This window comes from Pieris brassicae, chromosome 5 (assembly GCF_905147105.1).
Source record: "Pieris brassicae chromosome 5, ilPieBrab1.1, whole genome shotgun sequence".
NCBI lineage: Eukaryota > Metazoa > Arthropoda > Insecta > Lepidoptera > Pieridae > Pieris > Pieris brassicae.
Genome location: NC_059669.1, coordinates 9,704,224 through 9,727,125, shown reverse-complemented (window position 1 = coordinate 9,727,125; position 22,902 = coordinate 9,704,224). Strand labels below are relative to the sequence as shown.

The 22,902-nt window shown below is 33.8% G+C and overlaps 1 protein-coding gene across 1 annotated transcript in view; it reads left to right on the top strand.

The window, feature by feature from the left end:
• LOC123710158 (hemicentin-2) overlaps positions 1–20,259 on the top strand; it is a 102,762-nt gene extending 82,503 nt beyond the window's left edge. Inside the window, exons 3-15 of the mRNA XM_045661894.1 lie at positions 6,024–6,173; positions 6,582–6,765; positions 8,795–8,989; positions 9,378–9,572; positions 10,409–10,480; positions 10,718–10,838; positions 12,217–12,357; positions 13,183–13,367; positions 14,329–14,484; positions 15,809–15,925; positions 16,426–16,459; positions 17,376–17,538; positions 19,006–20,259. Of these exons, the coding sequence (XP_045517850.1) occupies positions 6,024–6,173; positions 6,582–6,765; positions 8,795–8,989; positions 9,378–9,572; positions 10,409–10,480; positions 10,718–10,838; positions 12,217–12,357; positions 13,183–13,367; positions 14,329–14,484; positions 15,809–15,925; positions 16,426–16,459; positions 17,376–17,529 (1,704 nt within the window). The 3' untranslated portion in view covers positions 17,530–17,538; positions 19,006–20,259. The remainder of the gene's footprint in view (positions 1–6,023; positions 6,174–6,581; positions 6,766–8,794; positions 8,990–9,377; positions 9,573–10,408; positions 10,481–10,717; positions 10,839–12,216; positions 12,358–13,182; positions 13,368–14,328; positions 14,485–15,808; positions 15,926–16,425; positions 16,460–17,375; positions 17,539–19,005) is intronic.
• The last annotated feature ends 2,643 nt before the right edge of the window (positions 20,260–22,902 follow it).

Below are 22,902 nucleotides of genomic sequence, written 5' to 3'. Positions count from 1 at the left end.
ATTCTTTAATTATGACTTTAAAATATGTACTTAAATAGAGAATAATTAGCGAACCACTTAATCGGCATTTTGTGATATTTCGATATAATTATACAGAAAGTATTATTGAAGTTTAATATTTGGGTCGATATAAATAATACCTATTAAAACAGACTTTTAGTTCATAAATATTAATGAAACATGGCAACAAAAAACAGTTAAATCGGTTAAGCAGTTTTGCCAAATATAAAAAAAACAGTCTTTCAGTGTGTACTCAGCAGTAAAGTCACCCTGCAATGTGAAAAGAAAATATATGGCGCCGGAGAAATGAGTGATGTAAACTCGCTAAAATTAACTACGGAAATTGGTTTAACACAATCACAGAAAGTTTTGAACTTTGTAACTTGTTCAGATTTCACAAAGGAACGTAAGAGGTATTCCCTATAGTGGGTGAAAGATTGAAAGTTGAATAAAACACATTCCCATTTTGCATTATCTTTAATTTATAAAAGAAAACGGTTCGATCTATTGTATTAGTCTCAGTCCCGAATATCAGAATAACTTAAAAACATTGAATGAAATTCAATACAAAATATTCATGTATCGTAACTGTCAAACATTTAATGTGAATCCCGTCGATACGGTAAAATCTTCCCAACAGTTAAATAACGTACTCGAAGGCTGGCAATGTACTAAACATGGGTGTCCAATGTCCATGTCCAAAATTTTCAAATACGAAAATGATAATTTAAATAGTAAGGACTTGCGTTTTATCAAATCTATTTCTGTATCTCTTTCAAGATCATTTGTTAATCTAATAGGCAAGTAGGTGATCAGCCTTCTGTGTCTGACGTACGCCGTCGACTTCTTGGGTCCAAGGCAACCCGGTTTCCTCACGATGTTTTCCTTCACCGTTCGACCGTTAAATGTGCTCATAGAAAGAAAATCCAATGGTGCATAGTCGGGGATCGAACTTACGACCCCAGAGATGAGAGTCGCACGCTGAAGCCACTAGGCCAACACTGCTCTAATTGCGACAATATGAGTTAAAATAAATGCAAAGGTCTTATACTTTTTCAGATCACTATTAACAGTTTTACAGTTGTCTACTCGTAAAGGGTCAGTAGTACCTAGAATCAATTCTGGACTGAATTAAAAATATATATTATATAAGTTAAAATATAATACGGAAAAACCAATTTACACACTTCATCATCGTCGTTTTATCGTCTATAAATTTATGATTTTATTGATAGCTATGAATGGCATTGTATTCTATAATAGGTAAGAGCCGCAGCTCATTAGTGAGCAATCAGTGGAATCTGCGATGAAAATTGCAATCCAGACTAGACCAAGCTTTGTTTAGCAATTTGAAATCTACCATAAGGTACCTATTAATTACTATTTTTCTGTACAAACCCGACTATTCTACAAATAAAACGGAATGAAAAATTATCAATATAGTAGACACACTACCGATTTATTAATTTTGTTTAAACGTATCCGTTAATAAAACCAATTCAAAAGCTAATTTTCTTCTCTCTTAGCAAAACATTTGAATTATTTAACAAGTTATAATTTAACACAACAACATTAATTACTAACGAATTACACAAAATAATAATAATAATAATAAAAAAAATGAGGTACAATTGAAGTGTGTAATGTGTGCGTGTTGTGGTTGTTCCTGGCCCTGGCTCAACATTATGCTGAGGAGCAGAGTTGTTCCACAGCGCTGGTCATTCTGCCAGAGACAAAAACTCTATAGAGCAGTCACAAGAGTTGTATACTATTTTTGCAAGTAGAACCAAGAACAATTTTTCACAGTGGCAAATGCGTTGCCATTCTTAAAAGACTGGCAATGCTCTTGCGAGTCTTCTGGCATTAAAGGTGTCCATGAGCGGCGGTTCCATTTAACATCAGATGAGCTATCTGCCCGTTTGTTCTATATAATATATCGAACAATTCGAAAAGGAGTTCTTTTCTCATTAAAGTTTATCAATAATATAAACAGCAAATCGGTTACTGTTTTAGTCATCTGTATAATGGCCTACGCGCCCTCCCTGCCCAGCAGCAAATTAAATTAAAACTAACAAATTAATTTACACTTATAAAATAAAAAATACAAGTAACATTTAAAAACAAAGATTTCAAAGAGCTGAAAAGCGAGTTCTTTAACTAGCCTATAAGGAACGCAAAAACGACTTTAATATTTAAGGTACACAACTACCGTATTGCCTATAAGCTGTTCGGGTAGTTGTATAATTATAATAGCCTTTAATTCAGATACTTTTACATACATTACACACACTTTGAACACGTTTTTTTTTTAAATCTTTTCTTTCTTTTTCTTTCCTCTCTGCACTTATCCTCTCTTTGCCCTGTGCCACCTGCTGTTTCCTTAATTTGGTCCAACCAGCTTCTGAGTAGTATTCTTCTTTTTTATTTGCACCTTAGACACCAGTTTAGTATTTCTACTTAAGTTTTTTTATTATTATCGTAACATCTATTACCTTAGTTGTTTTTCTTAAAGCTGTATTATTTATATTGTCTATTCTTTTCTTCCCTATCATCGTTCCATCGATCTTTGAGTTGAGTTGTATAGTTATAGTAAATAAATATATTTATAAAAATCTAAATAACAAGGCGTATGTAAAAAAATATACAGAACAACAGACGTAAAATGGCGAGGGAATAAGTCCCTCTAAATACTTTAAAAATACCATTATCATTGAACAAAGCAATATTTAGTCCCGCACAGTATTCGTATGTTGTAAATATCCTTGTGTAATGAATTCAACGCATTGTTAGATTCTATTTATAATATGTACTTAAGAATCCTGACCCTTCTCATAGCCACCGACATCCTGCTTTTTATCATTATAAAGCCCTATTCATTCTAGCCTATTATTAAGCTACTTGTAAGTCACATATGGAATTTGAGATAAATAGAAAAAAATCTTCACTGCGTTGTGACCCTAGTAGAAACTTCAACGCGCTTTGTTTTAGCAAATATTGCTCGTTCACCCAATTGTTATAGTGGATATCTCTCTCATTATATGGATATAAATTAAGCCTCTAAAGTGGCGATGTGGCCCTGGTACAATCGAAAGCGATCCCAGAAGCTTGTTCTTGTGGGATTGGGGTTGGATAATGCTACAAAGGTGGTGTACATTTTTGCGTCTCCAATCATAATCATCAAGTAGTAATAACGTTGTTAATTCGCTTTGGCAACATGACTTATAAGGCTTTGCTAAATAAAAGAATGATAAAAGCAAATAGTATAACATAAGTTCAGCAAGAAAAATATATATGCACAATATAATTAGCATGAGTAAATACCGCGCAATATACACATCAGCGTTCGTTTGAACGAATATAATTCTGAAAACAGAGTTAATGAATAAATGCTTGAATGTAATTTAAGTGCCTTCACAGAGAAAATTTTACAATGGCACAAACATTGAAATTAACTGTACTTAAATTAAAATTACGATATTCGCGCGTTCGATTTCTATTGCGTTTATCGTATATATGGTACTATAGTATTCGGCTTTTAATAAAATAATACAGAGCAGTGATGGCCTAGTGTTTAGCGTGCGATTCTCATCCCCGAGGTCGTAGGTTTTATCCCTGGCTGTGCACAAATGGACTATCTGTCTATGTGCGCAATTAACATTTGCTTGAACGGTGAAGGAAAGCATCGTGAGGAAACCGGCTTGCCTTAGACCCAAAGTCGACGTGTGTCAGGCACAGAAGGCTGATCACCTACTTGCCTATTAGATTGACAAATGAAACAGATACAGAAATCTGAGGCTCAGATCTAAAAAGATTGTAGTGCCACTGATTTATTTTTTAAGTAATGTTTACTCATGAACGTTAAAAAATGCAATTTCTCAAAGGCTTGTTTCACTGTTACCAGAATAAGTTACATCAGTTATCAATATCATTAAATGCATAACAATGAAACTTAAAATGGTTTAGGCTTTCTTAAAAGGCCGGCAACGCACTCGCGAGCCATAGTGAGAGTGTTCATGGGCGGTATCACTTAACATCAGATGAGCCTCCTGCCCGTTTGCCCCCTCTATAACAAAAAGGTACACTTAAGATACACTAAGTACTTTAATATGGTTGAAATTATAATAATTAAATAACTGAGATCAAATTAAGCTAAAAATATTGTTACATAAGTCACAACAGTCATAACCCCAAGGATAAACGAAATATGCATATTGATTAAAATTATCATGAAAAAGCAATAAATTCACATCAATCGTGAAAGCGTTTGTGAAGTGGTGAACTGCAACATACAAATTAATTAAGAATGAAATATGCTTTCAGGATTTTTTATATGTTTCGTATTGCACTTATATTAATTGGATGCCGTGTATTGATAGTCAATGTTTTTATTTCTAACGTGAGTTATGTTCCATATAAATATTTTAGTTGATAATAAAGCGTAAACAATCATCACACTTGAAGCCAATATGAGCCCTTTTTACCATACTTATAAATTGTATTTCAACATTCTTGGTTCCGATGTCTAATAACATAAGTGTCATTAGTTTTATGAACCTACCCCCCTAACTACCCCTAGCTCATATTTTAAACCATTAAAGTCAGTTGTTATCCAGCTTCAAACAAAGAGTTTTATTTAAACATCTCCATATAATCACCGCCACCGAACTTAATTCGTGTAATTATAGTTTTTTGTGATAAAGTATGTAATCTGTATTGTCGTAAATATATAGGATAACATAACCTTTCATACAAATCAATTTGTGTGTAAGTTTATATTAGTTAAAGCCCTTGCAGTGCAGCAATGGATATGTTGACGTTTGTTATTTTATTATGACAAGTGAATCTTGTCTTGCTTGCAGTTTCTTACCCCTTGTACACTAAAACTTGGCGATTAAAAATAGCGGCACAGAGTTTCTACCCCTTCTCGTCCGCTATACGTCATTGATTTGAGAATTGGTAGTGAATGAAAAGAGATCTTCCTTTTTTTAAATTATTAACATTCATATGTGTACTTACCAATATAATTAAATACATTCTGATAAGATTCGATTTTGACAAATGACTTGTCATGGTTACATAATATTATTTTTTGTAAATAAATATTATCGGATCTTAAGTCCTTCAGGAAGAGGATTTTTATACATAATATATATAGTAATTAATTCTATAATGTAGAAAGTATACCTCAATTGAAAGTTTCTTTAACAGGTTTCGTCAACTGCAAGAATCTCGCTTACCACGATTGCTAAAAAGCACTCAAAATATCTGCGTTTATATTCCTAATTTTTGATACCAGTTTTTAATTATAAATATCCTACCCCCATTAAAAAAATTTTTTTTGCAATTATAAAGGCTTAATTAAATAAAGGCTCTTTCGCCTGTTTCTGTCAATTGTTGCTGACATGAAAGCATACAGATAAGTTATTTAGTTACCAAAAGCAGGCTGATTTATTTTTATTAATATGTATGTAGTCTTGGTACCAATATATTAGTATTGTCTATGGTTAACATAGCTTTTACACATTGAAAGAAAACATTTTTAAAACCGGATGCGCTATACGATTTGACCAACCGAAAGTACTTGCGAAAAAAAAAGATTCTTCCCAAGATTGGTACGCGAAGCCATTGAAATATAAAAACACCCGAATTTCAATAGAGAAGACGGCCTAAAATTATCAAACACCTGGGATCCAATAATATCCAAATTAAAACCCCAAGACAAACAATCCGCGAAAATAGAGGACACCGTGAGTAATTACTGCAAAAACCCGTCATCTTTTAGTCGATACCAACTGCGGGGAAATAAATACAGATAACACAACTTTTTCTACAGCTGTGATACTTTTGACATTCAACACCTTTTGTCTTCAGTCACCGTGACCACGCACGCTGTAAAGCACGCGAAACTTCAGAAAAATTTCAATTTAAAATTATGTAAAATAATTATAAGTTTATACAAATAGCTTTAATCCGTTTAAAAAATTGTTTTCTAACAATATATTAATTAAGTTCATTCATTACAGCCCGTCGGCATCTACAGAGGAAAGTACGAATGGGCCAACGAACATAGCTCCATCGGAGGTGACTGTTCCCTGTGGGTAAGGGCTGCTACCCTCCAGCTTGATGATGGGCAGTGGCAGTGCCAGGTTACAGCCAGTAATTATGATGTTCAGGTAATTTCTTAATTATTTTTAGAGGATATATTTATTATGTATTGAGAAATAAATACTCTTTATTTAATGGATTAAAAATGCTTAGACAATTATTTAATATTATCTTAACACTTAGTCCCGAGGTTACTTATCCTTTAACTTTAGTGTATTTCACCTATCATTATGTTTCATTGGCAAAGTAATTAAAGTACGGGTTTTTCGTAAATTGAACAAAGTACTTTATAAATTACCGAAAAACTAAGAAGCCTTCCAAGAATTCACTAAAAATCTATACAATTCTTAATTTTTGGTGTTTTTTAAACCCCACCCAAAGGCCCGTTGCACCATGTAATTGTTATTAAATTATTTTTTTTTAAATTATTTTTTGTACAATAAATATAAAATTAATTATATTTCATCACATTTCAGGACGCATTATCAAGTCCACCCGCAGCTTTAGCAGTACGAGTTCCACCGCAAACACCTCGGATTCTGTTCAACGGCTCCCATGTTTTACCAGGCCAAAACATTACAGTTGCAGCAGGATCCAGGGCGACTGTGGTCTGCGAGGCTAGATATGGGAACCCACCGGCGTACATCGAGTGGTATTTGGGTAAGTCCTATACAATTAACCAAAATTCAAAATCTTTAATTCATATAAGTAACAATGTACACTTATGAACGTCAAAAAAGAAATGTATATGAATTGCTTCTAATTTTACATTTACTGCAAGTTCTCAACTCAAGGGCGTAGTATGGAAGAGAAGAACTGGCAGTAAACTCTCCGCCAATCTTTGTTACAGCAAATTAGAATTAATTTAGGTTTTAATTTATCATGTTCATCTTAAATTTTATTCTAATGTATAGTAATCGCAAAATACAGTCTGCAAAATTATCTACAGTTGATAAATAGTTAGTTATTTATTTTATTTGTTTAATGGTCCTATTAATAGCTTGTGTCGGATTCACAGTACGATTATGAGAATTGACACGGTGGACATTTTGAGCAACTCCATGGAAACCTTTCGCCGAGACGTTTTAGCCCGGCAATGATTAACTATTATTTTCTTTTCATATATTCCTACCTCATTGCCATTTATATATTTACATTGTATATTGGCGGACCCATGCGATTTCAATATAAACATTCCTTACGGGAATTGTATGCTACGGTATTGCGGGCTACTCGATTGTATGGAAGTTGCATGGTTCTTGTTAACGCTGCCTTTTTAAGTTCTCATGTCATTTTCACACATGCATATCCTTTTTATAAATTTCTTAAGTATCTGATTGCTCTCGTTTTACATGTGTCATCTTTTACAGCGAAAATATAATTAATAAAATGGCAGCATTGAGAAGATATCGAAAATTGATATAAATGCTTTTTTTATTTAGCTTATGTTTTATTAGGAGGATTCACCATAATTTGTTTTTTGAACAAGGGCATCTATTGTTTCTTAAAATCTCAATCGGCATATTTTAGTAATATCAACTGAAAATTCAGTTTTTTGGAAATAATTTAATACATAATATGCTCTTTTCAACTACAGCGTACTAAAACCACGAATAATTTAACACAAGGCATATTTGAGTATGGTTAGAATTTCTAAATAAAGGCTAAAATGACGTACCACTAATTTATATATTACATCAAATTTTCCTTGCATACAAGCAACCAAATTAGTAATATATTGTCTATTCTTCGGTTGAAACTTAAAGACGCACTTAATAACGGTGTATGCACCATTGCCTTACAAACACAACAGACGTCGTAACACATTCAAATTAGTTAAAGTGGAAATTGTCTTGTTAAATTGCCCGCGTTTGTGGTGACAGATGGGTAAAAAAACACTTGCTTGGAATGGCTTTGGAAATGGTGGGAAGAAAAAAGAGCGGATTTCCACCGGAAACCTGGGAAGATGGAATAAAAGGGATAGTGGGCAAGGATGAGGGACAAGACAAGCTATTTTTATATTACTATTTATTTATTGATATGATACCCACGTTTCTACACTAATATTTATTTCTAATCTACGAGATACGAGAGATTCCTCTGAATCGCTATTAATATTTGTCGTTCTTGATTACACAAATGTGAATACACTAAAGTACTAACTAAAGAAGACTATAGCGAAGACGATACTAACTAAACTACTGATTATTTTGCTGTTTTTATTGATATTTAAGTTTGAAAAACAATAATAACTAATATTATACGTACGTATTTAATTAAGACTAAAGAAATAGAGAAGGTAATCAACTCAATACAGTATTGACAGTTTGAGATCATTAAAATATATAATCGGTACATGTACTAACAGTTTTCGTGAAGTGATTCTGGACATTTTCTTTTTTGATGCCTTATTTATTTTGATGCTTTTTATATTAAATCGTATCGTTAATTCGTGTTTATTTATATTAATTATTAGATAACGATTGACTACAGCTTTCTGCTGGTACTTTGGACATTTATCGGTAGTGTTAGCAAATGTGAAAAGTCAATTATTAAGAAATAATTATGTAATAAGTTTACAATGGAGTTCATGTAAAAATCAATTTAAAATATAACCTAGTACTCTTAATATCGGTTCTGCTCATGTCGTAAACCCTCTTTTTATTAAACTAAAATTTCTCAATTTCAGATAAGGAACGACTGACTGCATGGAGCCAAACAAATGCTTCGGAAGTTGAAAGACCCAGGGTCTGGGCTGCAAGATCCGTGCTAGAGCTTGGTGCATCGAGAACAGCGCATGGTAGACAGCTGTCCTGCAGATCGCACCATCCTTCCTACCCATCGCCACATTACAGAGACTCTTACACCATGCTCGATGTTACATGTAAGATGTTTATAATTATTTTAAAGGCCGGCAACGCAGCCTTCTGGCAATGTGAGTGGCCTTGCCATATCACTTAACATCTGGTGAACCCATTACATAAAAATAAAAATTGAAAATTTAAGCAACTTTTGACCTTTCATAAATTATTTTTGAATAGAGCTGGCTGGAAACGCTTATTAGCAATACGCAGTATCTTTGCCATACACTGTTTGTTATTTTAATCCTAAGAATTAAAAGGGATATTTTTTATATATATATATAAATTGTCAAAAAAATATCTTTTTCTGTTAAAATGTTATTATTCCTCATCAAAAATATGTAAAAATACAGCTTTAGATAGCTTATCTGACATATCCAAAGTTATTACATTTATATTTCTAAATTCCAGTTGTCCCAGTAGTCTCCATAGTTGGTTCAGACGCCAGCAGTCTGGCCAGCCTGGAAGAGAGCTCCAGCGCTCTAACTCTGGAATGTCGTGCTGATGGCAACCCAAGCCCATATGTCTGGTGGACGAAAGATGGACAGGTCATAGGCACGAATGGTCCCCGACTTATCAGAGCGCCTGTGTACAGAAATCACTCGGGTAAGGTTACTTTTGTTAATAACAGTCGCCCTTAGAATTATTTCTTAACCAATATTTTCATTTTTAAAAGGTTGTGTCCATGGTTCATATGCTAATACCATGAGGTTTACTAATTATAAAAAGTTAGTTAATGTACGGATGTGTAAAAAAACGTATAAATTATGATAAGTCACGGCTAAGCAGAACTTAAGACCAGGCAAACTCAAAATAACTTTATTCATATAGGTAACCAACACTTATGAACGTCAACAGAAAAGATGTCAAATTTATTCTAAATTTACGTTTACTACCAATTCGCAAGTCAAGAGCGTTGAGCGGGCAAGAAGAACTGGCAAGAACTCTCCGCCACTCTTTTTAATCGCTCAGTTTTGAGTAACTCTAGTACCTATAGACTACCACTAGTAACACTTTTCACCACTGAAGTATTTCCGAATGAATTCGACTTAGGGTCCTAAGCCTACCAATTCTTGAAACGCCGGAAAAACGCTTGCGAGATTTCTGGTACTGTAGACGTGGGTATCACATAAAATTACGTAAAGCGTTTACCACTTGTTCTAAAACGAAAAGCAAACTCTTACTGTTATTAAATTTTCTTAACTTACGAACTCTTACATTCATAGAGAAGTATCAGGATTCATGTATCCAGAAATCTATCGGATTTAGACATATAGGAGTCAGAGGTCGCTAACTCCAGTCAATAAAAACTCATATTGAATACTTCAAATAACGTTACGGTGTTGCGCCTCTTGCTAGTCCACTTCTCAATAACAGGTTAACTGTTAGTTTAATTTTCGTTAACAGTGAATTCTTGATACTACGAATATTTACATTTTCAGGTATTTACGGATGTCAAGCAAGAAACTCTTTGGGTACATCAGAACCTGTCAAAATTGAAATTGATGTTAAATGTAAGTTGTAATCTATGAATTTTAAAATATATTCTTTTACTTTAAATATTTTTTTTTGAATTGATAGTTCACTGAGAACTTGGACTTTACGATCTAGACTAATATTTTAAAGGATATTTATGGAAAAGAAACTGTTCATGTTTTTTTCTTTTCACTTAAAACTAACGTTCACTAACCACTAACATCACGAATTTGAAAGGTTATTTCCCCATCTCATAATGATACAATTGGTTACAGACCCACCTCGCGTAATCTGGGTAGGTCCAGATACGGTAGTGGAAGCCAATTTGTTCACTCAAGTGACCTTGGAATGTAAAGCTGAGGGAAACCCACCGCCGAGTTACCAGTGGTATCATAAGTGAGTCCAAAACTTTATGTAGAACTAGCAGATAGCCGTATTACGCAATTGTTATACATAAAAAAATGTATATCTAAACCATTCTCCACTTGTACCCACAAAAATCCATCTAAATCGGAGTTGTTTTTAGGCGTATATCAGAACCACAGGAATTTACGAGTATAAATAATCAGGGAATTTTATCACTATATAGTAGCTGATTAACTAACTAACTAACTAACAACCTATAAGGTTTGGGCCTCAGATTTCTGTATCTGTTTCATGATCGTTTGTAAATTGAATAGGCAAGTAGGCCTTCGTAGATATTTCCGATCACGACTTCTTAGGAAGAATACCAAGCTTGTTCTGTACAAAACTCTTCTGCGACCAGACTCACTTATGGTTCTGAAACCTGGCCCCTTAGCTAGAAAGATGAGACTTCTCACCAAATTTTCGAGTGGAAGATTCTTCGAGGAACCCTTGGTCCTGTTTGCGACGACGGTGTTTGGCGTATTCGCAACAATGAATAACGTTATAACTAGACGACGCCAACATCGTCCAATTCATAAAGTGCAACAGGCTCAAGTGGCTTGGACATGTGCACCGAATGGCAAAGGACAGAACCCCAAGGTCCTAACTAAACTCATAACCCGGTGGCAAGAGAAAATCCGGTAGACCGGGGCTACGTTGGTAGGATGGAAGGACTAGTGTGTGTATGTGTACTCGTAGTTGTCAAGGACCTCGTAACAATAGGGGTTCGCAATTGAAAACGGGAAGCTCTGGATAGATTGCGATGGCGAAGTGTACTTGAGGAGGTTTAGGCCCACAAGGGGCTGTATAACCATTGATGATACAACTCAAACAATTAATGATTCAAAACGTGTAGACTTAATAGATGGCGCTATAATAAAAAGCTTTCTCGGTGACTTTGTAATTCTTAAATTTATATCCTTTCTAAATCTGCTCTTACTTCCTAGAATTAGCCTCTCAAACATTTTTTAGAAGTCTTCTATATAAACACGTCTTAATCATATCATTTCCATGTTTAAACGTAATAAGTAACCATATTTTTTAGGTATTATATAACTTTTATGTATTTTCGAACCTAAGTGATTCAACACCCTTCTTTCTTTATTCATTAATCTTAAAAAGATTAGCTTTTAGTTTTAATTATTTGGTTTTGTGAATGCGTAACATCTGTATTTTTTTTGTTATGCACTTAGTATTAGTATTTATTTTTTCCCCTAGTAGCGATAAGGCCGCCCGTTGTCTTCATTTATGTTATCTGAATATATATGTATCGAATATGTATTGTAACAAAGTCTTGATAAAATATATATGAAATACTATAAACTTTCTGCTACTCCTAGATTATATTCTAAACTTCCACCTTTTTCAGTCCATCACCAGCAATAAGTTCACATCCTGATGAAGGCTACCCTATATCATCGACCCCACAGCTGCAGCTCCATAATGTATCATATACGCAACATGGGAGATACACTTGCGTGGCCATCAATCATATTGGACTAGAGGAACGGTAAGAAATTTTAGTTTCCTAATAATTTTAAGTTTATTTGATATTAATTTGCTTATTTTGTGTATTAGTATTATTACAATGCAATTAGTATTACAATGCATTAAAAAAAATTGCGGAAGCGCAACCACAGCCTCAAAAACCTTTCTGAAACCTTCTTCCTTTCTTTTTTTCTCCCTGGAACCTTCGCTAAGTGAGTTAACTGCTATACAATTCCATACAAATTATTTGGATACTTAGCCAGTGAGGTCGCCATGCCATTCCAGTGATTTAGCAGCTTAACAGTTTATTGACAATACATATTACACCATATATACGAAGAATTATTACAAAACATTATGTACTAATCAAGACAATTTACTAATTTATTAGAGGTGTGTGTAAGAATGTGTAAGGATGTGTGAGTGTGCGTGATTCATGAACATAAGAAAACCATAATGTATTCGCGTGATGAAAAAATATTTATTTTTATATAACATGCGGGGGATAAGGAATTAATGTTGACAATAAATTATCGTAAGTGCTTAAACAATAGATTTTATAAATTCTTAAGCGTTGTAACTAAATAATTAATGGGTTTAAAAAAATGCTATTTTCTTGGACGCCATGCTTTGAAAATAATACGTACTCAATCGTTAGTTTCGGACCTAGTTTTTATAATATTTTCTTTGGTTTATAGAAATGCAGTTACGGTAATAAGAATAACAAAATGGCTTTTCTATACATTTTTCTTATATAAAGTGTACCTACGTGTGTCGAAAAGTTGAATATCTATATGTAGATGTCACTACCTTGTATGTTCTTGAGAAATTAAAAAATATTTTGCAGAACCCACCAATCAGAAGCAATAACCCTGAACGTGTTGGGCCCACCCGTCGGTGCTGAGACGGGAACGGCTCACGCATGGAGTGGAGGAGAGGCCAAAGTTCAAGCAACTGTTTGTGCTGACCCTCCACCACGAAGAGCTGCCTGGCTCTGGGGCAGTTTGCGGCTGGATGTCCCTTCGTCTATTGGTATGACTCAATATATATCGCAGAACAATAAGTATTTAGTATTTTATTCTCTTTTACTTTAAATGATCTTCTTTTTTTATATAGTAAAAAGAAATAAATAAGAATAATAGTGAAAAGAAAATACCATATATATAGCACAAATGGTTTTAGCAAGAACGTTCGTCAATGAGGTTGTGAAGGATAGTGGACAACTCCTAGACCCTAAAGAGAGGGTCCGAGACCAGTCTGACTGGCTCGAAGGCCGATAAGTTTTAAATATCCTGGTCGCAATAACTTCGTTAGAGCGTTGCCGGGTATAACTGCCTTACAAACAATTTGTATGACTCAAAATTTGGCGATTAAAAAGAGTGGCGGAGAGCTTCCTGCCAGTTCTTCTTGTAAATTTAGAATATATTTAACATCTTTTCTGTTGACATTCATAAATGTACCTGATTACCTATATGAATAAAGTTTTTTTGGAGTTTGAGTTTGGAGGTCACCGTAGTGATTGCCGTAAAATGTAGATGTCGCTACAAGGTTTTTGTTTGCTTAGAACAACGTTTAATTTACTTTACACAAACATTTAGGTAATGGTGTAACTTTTGAAGGCTAAACGAATGATTTTAAATATAACACACGTAAAGAGTTCCATAGTTTATTGTTACAATTATTTTTATACATATTTTTAACGTGACAACGTCTAATAAATCGATCTGCACGCACGAAAAAGTATGATTCATTGTCCCGTTACGCTCATTGTACGCTTGCATCTATCTTTCACTCGATTGGCCTTTGCGTCCGAGCATTCACTCCTTCTTTGTATCCAAAATAGAAAGTATAGTAAAGTATGATAATGCAATAAAGTGATTGAATTTTAATCATGAAACTATGCAATGATTTCATCAATGTTTTTGATATGACGTTGTCACGTTTAACTATCGTCCATAAACCGACTTTACAGATAACCATTTTTATATTTTAGGTCGCTATAAAGCAATAGACGCAGCGAGTATAAACGGATGCTATCGATACACGCTAACTATAAATAGCGTCAGTATGTCAGACGCTCGCGTGTACGTCCTGCACGTTGAAAACGAACGCGGTTTTTCTTCTCACGCTGTCTCTCTTACTGTGCATGGTACGTACAAGAGATTTTTTTATAAATTGTCTCTTAACTGAGATCTACTTTATCTATCCTAACTTAAGACTTAAACCAACACCCGCACACCGTCACTAAAAAAGCGACACCCTGAAGTTTAGCATAGTCAAAATTTTAAAATAAAAAATGTCAATTTTTTGAAGTATGTAGAAATATTTTCTTGGCATATTTAAATAAACTTTATTAACTAAATAATGCATTATAATAAAACTTTAATGTATTAAATACCTTTTTTCTTTTGTTAGTGTCGTTTTTTCTATAAACGTAGAATACATTTTTTTAAATATTTTTATCTTGTTACGCCAAATAAATATAACTTCTACCGCGTGTATATAAGTACACACACACTTTTTAATATCTTGAATATAACATATTTAAATAAAATGCAGGGTTTTAATTAATATTAACTATATCATAACTCATTTAAAAGGCGCTTAAAAATAACGCCATCTATGTCAAAGGATTATACCTAAGTAAGAAGTTATGTTGTTTATATAGATTGTGTTGAATTCAGTTAATGAGGATTTTATTCTACGAATATGAAATTACGGAGTTTTGTAGTTGCTCCTTAATGCCATTGCCATAATACGGTTTCGAAACTTACGTTAAATTGTCCCGGTAATAAAAGAAAAAAACAAATAATAATGTTGTTTAATTGCCTTAAAAGATTGGATAAGTTACAATATTAATTGGTAACCCATAGGTCCAACAAAGTTTTAATTATTAACACTTCGTTACACTAAAAAAACATAAACAAATAACATAATACATAAAAAATTATAAGGCATGGAACGGGCGGCTTTATCGCTCTCGCGATCTCTTTCAGGCAACCCTAGTAAGGGAAAAACAAAAAAAAAACGTTTACACCTTATACTAGAATGTTCAGAGTTCGCAGCTGTGAGGTGCGACCTGTAGCAACAATTTAATATAAGGCTAACTCTGAAGCTAGCAAACGTACTAAAGACCTCCAAGTCGCTTACTTTCCGTGTATCCCGTATTTTAAAAGTCTGTAATGGGACAGTGAAGCAAGAGCCGCGTGCCTCTTGTCTGTAAATATTTAAAGAATAAGAGGCTGGCTTTCCGTGTATCCCGTATTTTAAAAGTCTGTAATGGGACAGTGAAGTGAGAGCCGCGAAATCCCGTGCAAATATCCTTGTCTGTAAATATTTAAAGTATAGTGACTCACTCGCGTATTCCGCACCATAATTCACTGTGGGCTTTGGAATAGCCCTATCAAAATTAATTCCAAATTGTATACGTTCTAATTGGCTTACTTAAAATCATAAATAATTTCTTCTCACAGATAATTTTTCGCTAACAGAGACGGCGCACGTTGCCCCACTCATAGTGGCAGCTCTGCTTATTGCGGCACTCCTTGTCATAGTGCTGTGCCTTATATTAAGATGTCGTCGGAAACGAGGTAAGTACACTACGTGACATAGGCAAAACCACTCTGCAACAGCCGAGATAGTTTTGTATGAGAATGGCATTTGTTTTTACTTAACAGGAAGCAAACGGTCAGAAGGCTCAGCAGATGTTAAGTGATACCACCCGCCCATGGACTTTGCCAGGCTCTCCTCTTGTAGTACGTTGGTTCCACGTAGGTGGTTCGTGGCAAAAACTGCCTTAGAAAACGCTCAGTTGTGGAACGACGGAGGTCGCGGTGATACGGATGGTATTTTGCCTTGACGTCCGATGATGAAACTCAGCTGCGTTGGCATTGTCACGTGACCATTGCCACAAACAATACAAATTCGTTTGGTGTATGTAGGACACTCTTGTCGAAAAATGATCTTTATATAGGATCTCTGTTGAATGTAGCCCCAATTTCAAAATAAAATCTGTAAATGGATTTAAGACCCGAATGATATATTCGATATTTCTCTTTATTTACGGGAATTAAATATATATTTTTTACAGAAAGTGTTGAGTACAAAGCTGATGATTTAGATAAGTGAGTATTTTTTTATATTTAATACTACATATTTTGATGAAAAATTCAATTTTTTTTAATGTGTTGCTAGCTGAGATAATGCATTTTCTATTCAATATTACTATATTTATTATTATCATCAATAAATCTAGAAGAATCTAAACACACGATCACTGCTTTAGTTGTAACAAAATTAAAACTTCTTTCACGAATATGAACGTTAAATTACTTCCATAACTTGACATTCTGAGTGGTTCGTAGCAGTTGCAGTTGCGAGAAAAAAATGTGTGCATGTACTAGTGTACACGTGTAAGAAGTGAAACTTCATTATGACCTTATTTTTTGAAAAATGTTCTATTATATGCAACTTTACAAAAATTGGTTAAATAAAGTTAAATTAGATAAACTTTAACAAAAGGCTTTTATTATCATACACATGAATAGAAATAATACAATTATTTCATTTTACCTTAGTACTACTAAGATTATTACAAAATTGTAATAGAATTATTACTATCATTGTTATCGTTATTACAAAATTATTAATTTTGAATCACTTCAAATCAACCGTGTTAAGGACAAGAAAAAGATGTCGCGTAACGGCAAAATGTGACGCGTAACCGAAAAATGTGACGTTTTTTTTCCAACGCCGATAAAGAAGTTTCACTTCAAAAACATATTGTCTGTTGAGGAAGGATGTGTGTCCTTCTAACCTAACGGAAGGCTTTCGACCAGTGTAGAGACTGGCTGGAACTAGCACTATCCGTAGTGGTCGGAATAACTTCGTTAAAACGATTCAGAATGTGTCGTCACCGTCAGTTGTCGCGACATACCGTTAAAGAAGTTTTATTTAAATATAAAGTACTCGTATAAACCACAGACTCATATAGTCTGGAGAAAATAATACTTGTATATAATGTAATATAATATTTCCCAGTGAGAAGACAGTCCTACCAGCGGACGCGGTTTACGCCCCGCGGGACCAGACTCGAGTCCCACGTAGTGCAGAACCAGTTTCGTCTCGATATTCACCCGCGGCGTTGCAGGTCCGCCGCGCTGCCGTCGTGCTTCAACCACCCACTACCGTGTGAATCGCACAGGTGTGACGCACTATTAACTGTAGTGGGATAGTTAATGGTATAAGGAATGTGGGGGGGTAGTTAATGGGTATATGAATATGGTGGAGGTAGTTACTAGGTATAAGGAATGTGGTAGGGGTAGTTAATGGGTATAAAAATGTAGTGGAGGTAGTTAATGGATATAAAGATTGTGGAGGAGGTAGTTAATGGGTATAAGGAATATGGTGGAAATAGTTAATGGGTATAAGGAATGTGGTGGAGGTTGTTAGGTAGATATATAACGGTAAGCTAGGTAGATATTTAACGAATTGTTAAATAGAATTGAAGAAATAACCAGAAGGTGAACGAAATATAGAGGAGTTAACTTATTTATATATATTATTTATATATTTATGATAGTATGGAGTAGCTAATAACTTAATTTTTTTCAATAATAAAGTTCATAAAAAAGAGTGCGACTTTACTTGAGGTACCGCACTTGCACGTAACTTCACTACACTAGGTTTATTAACTTTAGTAATTTAACTTTTACTTCTCATTCTTCTTTCTTCTTGTGTTTATAAAGTTGTCATGTATTAACCAAATTATTAATTGGTACAATAATAACACTATAAATCATCGTCAATATATTTAGTAATTCTGATAATTGGTACTCATTTGAAATATGCACTAAAACCATACATTTCTTCAATATATCTAACCATTGTTCTAATGGTCAAAAGAAATCCAAATTTATCTGTTAAAGTCTATTCGTAATTAAAATAAATAATTTAAATCTATATAATTTGCCATATTAAAAAAAAAACTCTTATATAGGTATCATCGCACAGTGACAACACACAACACTAAATTGTCTCAGACAATATTAACATAACACACGCGATTCCATTACCCGAATAGTTTCGTCAATTCATTGTTTTAACTTGTCACAATGATTCACAGTTAAACCGCGACGTTTAATTACTTTGAGTAGACGCTTTTTAAGGGATTAACCTCAAAGTAATGAATTTTCACAACACGACATATGGTTTTAGAAATTAGATTTTGAGCACCTCTTGTTTGCGTAACGTATTGATAATGGTGTCTAAGAGCACACATAAAAGCTGCTACTTAGCCACACCCGTAAAACACATGCAAGAATACTCGTTCTATATCTCTAGTATTTATATACTTGCTTACAAGCCACAACGTGAAGTAAAACATCGTAAGGAAACTGATTAAAGTAATTTTGCTAAAAAGGCTGTGCGGAAAGAGAGCCTTCGTAAATCTTATGCCAACTAAGATATCTATACAAAAGTCTTATACTTTCAAAGGTTTCATATGTTATGTCAAAATTACAGGTGTTGTTAAGATAACAAAAAAAAAATTTTGCACTTCAGCGACATTAAATCCTATGATTTCATTACAAGGTTCTTTTCCCTCTAAAATATCAAAAGTATAATTGTTATGTCCATGCAAATTAATTAATGTATTATTGTTTCTCCGTAGGCAGCTTTGTCGTCGCTAGAGAGAGAAGCCAAAGAAAATGTATACGCGGTGTTGGATCCGCATATACAATACGAATTAACGATAAACAAGCACGGCGTACCGCCTAAGTATTTATCGCTGTCCAAGCCTCTAACTCACCAAAGAACGCACGCTTTCGATCCGTTAAATTTTAAAAATGAAGTTAATAATAACGATATTCAGTTTACTACCTTCAAACAAGAACCGCGAGCCAGGCGGTCTGATAGAAGTAGTAAACGAAGTAATAGAAATAAGAATTTGGTTTCTAATAGTAATTTTGATATAGAGTATTCAAGAGATCCGTTTTTTGGCAAAGTTAAATCGGATAAAGAGATACTAAGAAATAAATTACGTAAGAGTAACCAAAGTACTTATGGAAAAAATATGGCAGGAAGGAAAGCTATTAATGTACAAATTGAAACCCGTCAAACAGATTCACAATTGAAAAACGAAATAAGATATAGTGAAAAGGAACGCTGCGTTGAAGATTTGACTGAGTCATATGAAGTACAACATAAGAATATCGATATAGATTGTATGCCGAAACCAGGTAAAGTTAAGGAAATTGCATTGAGATTTGATAGAAATAGTGTGAACAATTCTCGGCAGTCAATAGCAATAAGGACTGATAGACCGAAACCTTTGCAAAGTTTTTGTGATCAAAGATACTTAGACCATGTGTTCCCAGATGCTGTAGAGATATAAAACTAGTTTGTAAGTATTGTAAATGTACTTAGATCTCCTAGGGTTATGAATGCATGAGCGATTGAATACGATAAAGGTTCGTGGACTCAGTTTCCGCACTTAGACTCTCACTAGGCCCGCTGTAGTCCTGGCTAACTAAGCCAGCCTGGTTCCTTCTAGAAGCACAGAAATCTCCTGGGCACTTCGCAGGCTTCAGCGACGTCACTGCTCTGAGGATTTCTGTACGTTGTAACATCGGAATACACCTGACTGCAAGCACTGCCTAGTCCAGGACTCGTAATAATCAATCTGATACCAAATAAATGTTTACAATCTAATTAATAACCGATTTGATATTTTCGTGAACCGAAATCGTTTTCGGAGGTTACCTTTGTATAAATTGCTAATAATAAGAATGCGTATGCCATATCAATCTGATAAGTAGATTCATGACAATTTTAACTAGCACAAAATTTTTATAATGCATTTTAACTATATCATAATTAATTATGATTTCTTCCACTTATTTATTAATGCTATTGTATATTTTTATTTACCTGTATAGATTGTATTGTATGTTTTGTATTGTTGAATTTTAACAGTATTACATTTTTTTAATTGAAGCGTTATTTTATTCCCTTGAGGATAGACTGTTCATTATATTATGAACAATGTGCAATTTTGAGCATTCAGTATCTACCAATTCCTCGTTAGCAATGGTGCATTTCGTGATGTTTATAACTTTAATTGTTTTTTCTTTGTCTTTAGTTAGTTCAAAGGAGGTTTTAACTAAATTGAATATAAGAAATGCAACTGTCTGTAATGATAAATGTATAAGCAAATGCTGCCCTTTTGGTATGGGATTACAAAAGATATTAAGAAGAATAGGATGTGTAGAGCTGATTGAGAATGGTGATTTGCTCTTGAATTATCCACAGGCGATATATTTTCTTAAAGACTCAATAGAGCTCGTCAATATAACAAATAAATTTGAAGTGATTTTCGGCATAGCTTGTACAAGAAAACATATAGAAAACAACGACTTTTTCCTGCAAAAGGTAAGTGATAGTAGACAATAAGAAGATAATAAAAAAATCCATTTATTAATATTAGAAACACTTTTTATATAAAAAAACAAAAGTCGTGTCGGATTATTAGTATTTATTTAATATTAAAATAGACTGTTAGTGACATTTCACAAAAAAATATGCGATATGGTAAATCAGCGTCATCATCGTCATAGGATTATAATAAATGATTCCAGTAACAATGAAAATTATCGATACACCTTCTCAAAATAGATTTTAATACAAAATCTCGTTAACCTCAAGATATTTCTATTCTAGAACTACTATTAGTACAGTCATTGGTGTGAAAAGTTACCCGTAAAGTTTTCTGGGAATTTGGAGATTGCTGACTCATTACCGATAAAAACAAAATAAACTAGAGGCAATTACTTACAATTTATGTATTTACATTGTTTTTTCGTTAACTTAAACATTTTGGCGCATGAGCGCTGCAAAGTACATCTTGGAGTACACTCCAACACGCGTTTTGAGAAAAATAATCATTTCCACACCACGTCGAGGAGGAGGTGGTAAGTGGGGCATTTTTTAAATCGTTATATTTCTAGGCCTAATACGATTCAATATCCTGAAATTTAGAGCAACTCAAATACTTCCTAGCCTTTTCAATATACGTGGGGCTGATGTCGTATATATTTTAGTAACAGGCTGTTCCAAACAGAGTGTAAGATATTCAGCCGTAGCGTTTGTTATAACTTTAATAAACAGGCTGGCTAATGCTTTGGCCATTCATACCATAGAGTGACCATATGGTAAAGATCATAAAAAAAAAATCTGACATAAAAAAATATTTCTTTTATAATTAATAGCTTGATTAACAGCTAAATTCACATTACTATTGTCACTACAAATGGAAGAGTCATTGTACTTGTTGTTTTTCATTAAACTTTGGAACACACCATCAATGTTGTGGTTTGCACATCCATATTAACAGTTTGAAGAATTCCGACACTAGCCACTGAGAGAAACGTAATTGATCCAAATCCAAGCTGTTTAATCAACTGGCTGAGTATCTTTTAGGTTGCTAGTAGACGCTGTTTAGTTAAGAGGATAGGCTGTTAATTGAACGGCTGATTAAGCAACAATCATCTCATTAATTCCTAGATATCTGCGTGCCTTTTTTGTGCCATTTCTGTCTGCACTGTGCCACTCTTTGTGTACCACCTGCTGTTTCCTTAATCTGGTCTATCCACCTTCTAAATTGTCTTCTAAATACAAATAATGTATTTATGGTACGTAAGGCACCAGATTAATACTTTGTTGCTCCACTTGTCTGTTCCTCTTCCCGTGTGGGGCCGCACTTAAGTTTATTTATTTTTGTTGTGACATCTGGTGCCTTAGTTATTCTTCTTTATGATGTATTCTTTATTTTCATATCATACATCGTTCCACCGACGTTTGCCACACACTGCAGTTTTGCATGCTGCGCTTTAGTGAGCGCCCATGTTTAAAATCCGTATGTTAGTGTAGTAAACAACTATTTAAAAGTGTAGTACTTTTGAAGTGTAATATTCAACTCAATGTAATATTCAACATACAGTAGATATATAACACGCATATACAACAAACAAATGACGTACGTCAAATGAGCGAATTACTGACATGTAATTAATCAAAACTGACAATTAAATTCGTGTTTGATGTAGCTCCCATTAATTTTATACGAAATAATGGATAGTACTGATATTAGCAATAATAATCGGGTATTATAATTTATTAATGCAATTCAGTTTTTATTGATTTATTATAAATTAGTTCTAATGTCTGTCATAATTTATTAGAAAGCAAACTAAGCTGAAATGTCCAGGAAATTAAAAGATTTATGTGATAATTTGCGTACCTTGTATGAACCTTACATACATTATTTTAATTAATATTTTAATATCCATCAAAATCATAATCACAATAACACGAACAAATACTTTGTTACAAACTTATTTATTAATAGTATGTGTTTGTACGAAATTAGTTGATACATGAGAAACATCGTAAATGCCGAATAAAATGTACTTAATTGTTAAGCTATTATATATATAATAGCTGTACTCACTGAACTCTTCTTAAGCGGCTGGATCGATTTTGATGAATGTTTTTATGTGTACAAATAGAG